At 35.5% G+C, this 7489-nt stretch overlaps 1 protein-coding gene across 1 annotated transcript; it reads left to right on the forward strand.

Moving 5' to 3' along the window:
- Window positions 1-5684: 5684 nt before the first annotated feature.
- Window positions 5685-6388, forward strand: LOC100922381 (keratin-associated protein 7-1). Its single transcript, XM_003766597.2, has one exon. It carries the CDS (start codon window positions 5759-5761, stop codon window positions 6020-6022), a length of 264 nt encoding a protein of 87 aa, XP_003766645.1. The 5' UTR covers window positions 5685-5758; the 3' UTR covers window positions 6023-6388.
- Window positions 6389-7489: the final 1101 nt, after the last annotated feature.

Raw genomic sequence — 7489 nt, forward strand, 5'->3', positions numbered from 1 at the left:
TTCTGATAATTCTTAATTCACTTAACAATTACTTAACAATTCACTTAACACTGTATAGTCCCTAGAAGTAAGCATAATCTTTCTGGCATATGAATTTAACACATGTTGGGTAATCTGAACATTTCTTGACATTATCATTCTTTAGGATTGGGACATAAACTGATCTTTTCCAGTTCAGTATTGAGTGCAGCATTTTAACAGCATCATCTTTTAATATTTTAAATAGCTCAACTGAAATTCCATCACCTTTAGTAGCCTTATAATGCTTCCAAGGGTCCACTTGGGCCACATAAACCACATCATTTTGGTTATATGTGTTATTAAGATCTTTCTTGTATTTTGTGTATTCTTGCCACCTCTTTTTAATCCTTTCTACTTTTGTTAAGTTCCTACCATCTTTTACTTTTATGATACCTAATTTTTTGCATTTTTCCTTTGATATCTTTAATATTCTTGAAGAGATCTCTTCTTTCCCATTATATTTTTTTCACTTTTATTTCTTTGAATTGTTCATTTAAGAAAATCTCTCTCCTTGCTATTCTCTGGAATTCTGCATTTAGTTGGGTGTATCTTTCCCTTTCTCTTCTATCTTTTCCTTTCTTCTTCCTCAGCTATTAGTAAAGCCTCAACAGATATCATTTTACTACAATATAGTCAAGGATACTTCTAGTAGGTTAGGATTACGTTTAGTAAAGTAACAAAGAAGACATTTCTCTCTGGCATGAGCATGTCAGTTACAATTATAAGAACAACCCCTTGTCATCATCCATTCAGTTGTTTCAGAGCAACCATTCAGGACCTCCCTTTCTCTAGGAGTCTAATGGAGGCAAAGCCTCTTCCAAAAAATTATCTTTTCTTACATGGGAACTGGGTAGATACTCTCTTCTCCCCCTAGTTACCAGAAAGAAAGGTAACTCCCAACGTGTCCACCCCTTGGTCTTTCAAACATCCCCTAGAGAGTTGATTTCTGTTTACCAGCTATTAGCCTGGCAGCAATATGGAGGGCTGTTATCAGTCAGTTTTACATTACAATAAGCAAAGGGATACACTGGAGTTGCTTGCACTGTATAGTCCCTAGAAGTGAACTCTCTACTGGAGCTTGAATTAATCTTCACTTGGCTGCCACTAACACATGCTACTTTCAACTTTTTTTGATTGCTGTCGCTGCATTGTAGTCCATTGATGCTGGGATCCAACATGCTGTCCACTGAGACTACTAATACTGGTCTGACAAATGGGAATGATAAAAATCTCCACTAGGTGGAGAACTGGGGACATTACCTTTAGCTTGCTAAAGGATAGTCAGATGAGGAGCCAGCTCCACTTGTTAACATTATGGAGATTTCCCAAGTAAGCCTCAATTATTGTTTTTCTGAGCTCCCATTAGACATAGGATTCCCAAGGTTAGCTGGATGCTGAACCCCATACCCTTTCTTTGCTGGTGAATATCCTTTCTGGTGCTTATCATTGAAGCAAAACTTAGGGTCCCATTTAAAAAAAAAAAGTCTATCAGTTCTATTCCTGTTGCTAATCCATACAGTTTATTAAGGCTAGTACTGTTTCCAGTGGCCCAGAGGGCCACCTAATTGGTTAGGACCTAATGACAGTTGACTAAAACTTCAAATTTCTGGTCCACTCAGCTTCTGTGGACTCTTTATAGCTCCTAAAGCCTTGGTTATTTCTGAAGCTATCCCATAATGAGGTAGGATAACATTTTCCCTAGCTGTCTAAAACCTGAAAACTAGGTAGTTTTATCCTTTCCACTGTTGCAGATATTGTTAGAACTGTTGTTAGTGAAATAGGTATCATTGCCAATATCATTCACTCTTCCACTGCTACCAGTATTGTCATCACTAAGGTATCATTATTTTTTATCATTCTGCTACTACAAGCGCTGGTACCCATACTAATTTCTAGAGCAATTACCCTATAGGTCAAATCACTCCTAACTTCTCCACTAACTTTCTGCCAAATTACTGTCCTTATCATTGCTTAGGTTGCCAAAGGAGGGCCATAGGATCATAACTACTCATTGTTTACACCTTTTTCAAAGAAAAGTCTTTGCACCAAATTCAATCCTTATCATTGTTGCTCTGTATTTCAGTCTCTTATTCTTGCAATTCAGACAACTGGAGTAATAATGATTTGGGCAAAGACTATATGTCACTGACATATATTTAAATTATTAACATCTCACTCTTATAACATATTCCTCTAACTTCACCACCCACTATCTCTTCCAATTCAATTTCTGATGAAGAAACAGCACTTTGTTTTGCCAAGGTTAATTTCTACATGTTCACTTAATCTCATTTCCTCTTCTCTTTTTCTATGAGACAGGGTAGACCCCACTATTATCTCTAACCTCTTTCTAATCTTTCATATCTTCCTTTTACTGGTAATGAATCTTATTTATAAGCAGTCTTATGTTTCCCTCATCTTTGAAAAATCCTCAAGTTCCTACCATGTGTCTTATATATCAGCTTTTCCTCCTTTTCTTATATGGACTCCATGTAAAAGATAAGCATGATAGTTATTTTCACTTCTTCCCTTCTTACTTTATTCTGAAGTTTGGTTTTTGATAACATCATTTGACTAAAACTGCCCTCTACATAATTATGAATGATTTATTACTTGCCACATGGAAAAATGCTCTAAATCACTATTGATTAGAGAAATATGAATTAAAACAACTCTATGGTACCAATTCACACCTCTCAGATTGGTTAAGATGAAAGGAAAAGATAATGATAAATGTTGAAGGAGAAACTAAGACACTAATGCATTGTTGGTAGAGTTGTGAAATGATTAGACCATTCTAAAGAGCAATCTGGAACTATGCCCAAAGGACTATCAAACCATGCATACCAATTGACCCAACAATTCACTACTAGGTCTGTATCCCAAGGAAATTATAAGGAGGGAAAAGGAACCACATATGCAAAAATGTTTGTAGCAGCTCTTTTTGTGGTAGCAAAGAATTGGAAAATGAGTAGATGCCCATCAATTGGGGAATGGCTGAACAAGTTGTGGTATATGAAGGTAATGGAATAGAAAATGAAATTTTCTATAAAACTGATGTACAAGCTGATTTTAGAAAGGCCTAGAAAGATTTATATGAACTGATGCTGAGCAAATCAAGCAGAACCAAGAATGTACTGTATGTAGTAGCAGCAAAAATGTGTGATGATCAACTATGGAAAGACTTAGTTTCTCTCAGGGGTTCAGTGATCTAAGGCAATCCCAATAGACCTTGGACAGAAAATGTTATCTGTATCCAGAAAAAGAACTATGGAGAGTAAATCAACATATGCTATGTTCACTTCTTTTTTTTTTTCTGCTTTTTCCCCTTTGTCCCATGGTTTTTCCCTTTTGTTCTGTTCCAACCCATGATTTATAAAGTAATGTGGCTTAAAAATAAATAAATAAACCAAAAGGGGGCTGAAAAAATTTGTTACAAGGGAGATTTATTGTGGAGTGAGGGGAGGGGATAAGGCAACAGTGTCTCTATTCCCCTATCTGTAAGAGAGTGGGAAAAGGTAGTGAAAGTGATACCAAAAGAAAAAGAAGAAAAGAAAGAAAATGTTCTCAATGAAATATTTTAAAACATTCAGAAAACTTGAAAGAAGTTCAGAAGGGCGGTTGTTGAAATTGTCATGTTAAATTTAAAATATATTATCTTTATGTGATAAAGGTTTATGGAGTTATATATGAAAATCTTTTGTTCTTTGTATGAATAAATGTTAATGTTTGCCAAGTTCAAGAAAAATTCACACTCTAGAATTCTCTTGTTTGTATCAAAATCAAAATTTGCTTCAGAAAAAGCTTTGAAATTTATGTAATGAGCCACTTTTGGGGGAAAAAAAAAACAGGTCCTTGAGATTTATTTTCACCACAATGACAAGCAATGATCACAGGAGTCATAAAAGAAAAGGAGAACTGAGTGTTGTTACATTCTTGCACATAATTGATTACAACATTCAAACTTGCTTTCCTAGGAATAGTTAACCACCAAGCATAACAATCTATCACTTTGATATCTGAGTTCCTTCAAGTTTCAACAGTGTAGCCGTTCTCTAATAAGGCATCAGAATGTTTAAAGAGATTTGAAAAAAAAAGGTAGGGTGGGATAGTTCAAACAATTGTGCTATTAACTAAATGGATGCCCATAAATACAAGAATTGTAGCTTAACTTGAGCTATCCCATGATTTGAGACAATTATAGCCTCACCTTATGCTGCCATCTAAATGACAATATGTGGCTTCTATTTATTTATGTTATCAAATGAAACACAAAGCCAGGTGCAAGAAATCATATACTGCTCTAATAATGTTAATAATTCATACATATAGAGTGCTTTGTAAATACCTCCTCACAACAACCCTGTGAGATAAAAGTGTAAATAGCATCATGATTAGGTGATTCCATTTGATTTAGTTAGGAAAACCTGAGGTTGGATCTTACCCCACATATTAATTGTATGACCCTAAGCAAGTCATTGTCTTTTTTGGGATTCAGTTTATCAATAAAATGAAGAAGATAATAATAAATAAATAACTAATAGAAATAACAAGATAATAATAGGATTATGAGATTCTAAAGCAGAGGGGTTTAACAGGGGGCCAACGGGCATATTGCAGTTGCAGTACTCCCCAGTAAAATCCCAGACAGATAAAAATACAATTGGGAAATGTTTAACAAAATAAATAAAAGCATAATATAATATAGATATGTTAATATGTGGTTTTCTAAGTCAAAATACTGTCTGCAGGGATCCTTATGTGTGATTTAGTGTTCTCTATTTCTGTTTTGAATTTGGCATCATAATTTAAATCACTTTGAAAACACTAAAGTGCTATATCAATAATGTTTTTATTATTTTTTTATTCAGTCATGTCTGTTCAACCTCATGAACTTTTTTCAATGGAGTTTTCTCACCAAAGATACTGTAGTAGTTTTCCATTTTCTTCTCCAGTGTGACCCAGTTTTATAGCTGGCAAACTGTTAAGGTCTAAGTGGATTGCTCAGAATCACATATCTAGTAAGTGTCTGAGGCCAAATTTGAACTCATATCTTCTTGATTCCAAGCCCAGTGTTCTATCTACTATACTACCTAACTGACCCCTGTAGAAATATTTTCCTTTATTTTTACTTCATACATAAAACTACTTGGAAAAATTATATGATTTGCTAAGATCATGAAGCCAAAAAGTGTCAAGGCTTGTAGAGAGAAGCTGACTCTAAATACAGTAATATTTCTGTTGCACCTCATTCTCAAATATCCTATTATCAGTGAATAAAAGACCTGGTCAAACTCATCTCTGCTTTGAGTAAAAGGGAGAAAAAGTGCCTTCTCACGTGATATAAAGTTGACTTACATTTGGGAGGTCAGTATTAATGAATTAAAAACCTGAATTTGGCAATAACATGATAGAAAACAAATAATAATTAAGCTACAAAACTTTGATTAAATGGATTGAATTATACCTCAAAGGCAGCCACCATTCTTTGAAGACACAGCACATTCCTATCTAGCCAGTAAAGCTACCTACATCTTTTATAATGAGTTTAAAAACTTCTTTAGATGTCATTTTCAGTGAAAATAATGGGATTCTTCATGTAAATTAGCATGTTAAAAAGCTGGAGAGGTGTGTCACATTCCCAAGTCAAATATATAAAAGCTCCATGCAGCAGAAGAAATTCAAACGTTGGTAACTTGCTCCTAGCAATCTAACCAAGTCTTCAACATCTGCTAACATGACTCGATTCTTCTGCTGTGGAAACTATTTCCCAGGGTATCCTTGCTATGGTACCAACTGGCATAGAAGCTTCAGAGCCACTCCCTTGAACTGTGTTGTGCCACTGGGCTCTCCCCTGAACTATGGACAAGGTTGCAATGGCTACAGCTCACTAGGTTATAGCTTTGGTGGTAGCAACTTCAACAACCTTGGCTGCTGTTATGGAGGCAACTGCTGTAGACCTTGGGGTTCTGGTTCTGGCTATGGCTACAGCACTTATTGAAGACATGAAGACAGACAACTGAGTGACCAATTTGAAAACAACTGCATATTCTACAGACCAAGAAGAGGTTCCAGGAAGTTTTGGAAGAATCAGATTTCATCTACTACTCACTAACATTATGCCGGATTACCATTTTGATGCTTCGGAACTCTTGATACCTCAGAACTCCTTCACCTGAACTAAAACTCACTTAAAGTCATATGATGACAAATTTTTCCTCATGTCAATAATGAAAGAAATATTTCACTAAGTTTGCTCTGTGATTTTTGTTTCTCTACTTCTGCCTTGATGAATTTCAAGTTGGGAGTGAGAAGGGTGTCTGGGATTTAGCTTACTAATAAAACTACTGCATTGGAAAAAAACAAACCAACATTGTCTTTGTCCTGATTAAATCACTGTGGGCTCTTGATTTACTCTAATTAGCTAGTCAAAGTTACTAACCAGCAGAAGGAGCTATGACAAAACCCTGTGAATCTAAGCCTTAGATAAAGGGAAGCATCATCTCATTGTTGACCTTTTGTTGTAATGTTTACTTTTGCACCTCCTTAAATATAGCTGTTGGTACATTTTCTCCCCCTTTAGGCTCTGAGTTCCTTGACAGCAGGAATATATAACTTAATTGACTTTTTCTAGAAGAGTATGGTATTCATGGAAGACTAGCAGCTGTGGTATGAGGGATTGCTGAGCCCTTTTCAGGTTTACTCATCAATCTTTTGTCTTTATCTGTCATCTAGCTCTCATTTCTTGCTTTAAGAAGCTATAGTATCTGCAGCAGCAGCATCCCTACAAAAATTGTCTTAGGTAGGCTAAAGCAGGTTGAAAGTAAACTACAGGACTCAAATTCCTCACTGAATTAGGTATATGTCTATCTTAAGCATGAGAAGGCTTTCCCTAGCACAATGGGTAGATAGGAAGTTGTTCCAAGGGCCATGAAGATAGCTGAAGCAGAATTGTAGAATGCTTAGAGCTTGTTAGACATCTTCTCTACTAATCATATTTCCCTTATTATTGGGGAGTCTGTAACTAGAGCTCCAGGTACATTTAACCACTTAACATAAAATTACTTTTACAGAGGAATATTTACTTGAATGATAAAGTGAAAATAAATTTATGAGCATTTCCTCCTCTCTTCAGGGGGCTTATTCTCCTTTACTTCAAACTTACCTCTTTTTTACATAGTGTTGGTCCCACTATACTGATACCCAAAGGCAGCATTTCTGTCAATTGATTCCTTGTTTTATCTGTGACTGGATTAGGACCCCAAAAGTTGTTTTAAGGATTAATCATTATCCCTTGGGCATCAATGCTACAAAAAACTGCCTGGAGTCCCATTCCTGAATTCCAGTGGATCTCTTTATCTCAACCTTTTGAAATTTGCAAAGTTGGAGACTTCAATTCTTATGTCTCAAGTGAAAAATAAATAAAGATGCCAAGAACTGAAATCTATTTCTTAGGGTTAAATGATTA

The sequence above is a fragment of the Sarcophilus harrisii genome, chromosome 3 (genome assembly GCF_902635505.1).
Source record: "Sarcophilus harrisii chromosome 3, mSarHar1.11, whole genome shotgun sequence".
NCBI lineage: Eukaryota > Metazoa > Chordata > Mammalia > Dasyuromorphia > Dasyuridae > Sarcophilus > Sarcophilus harrisii.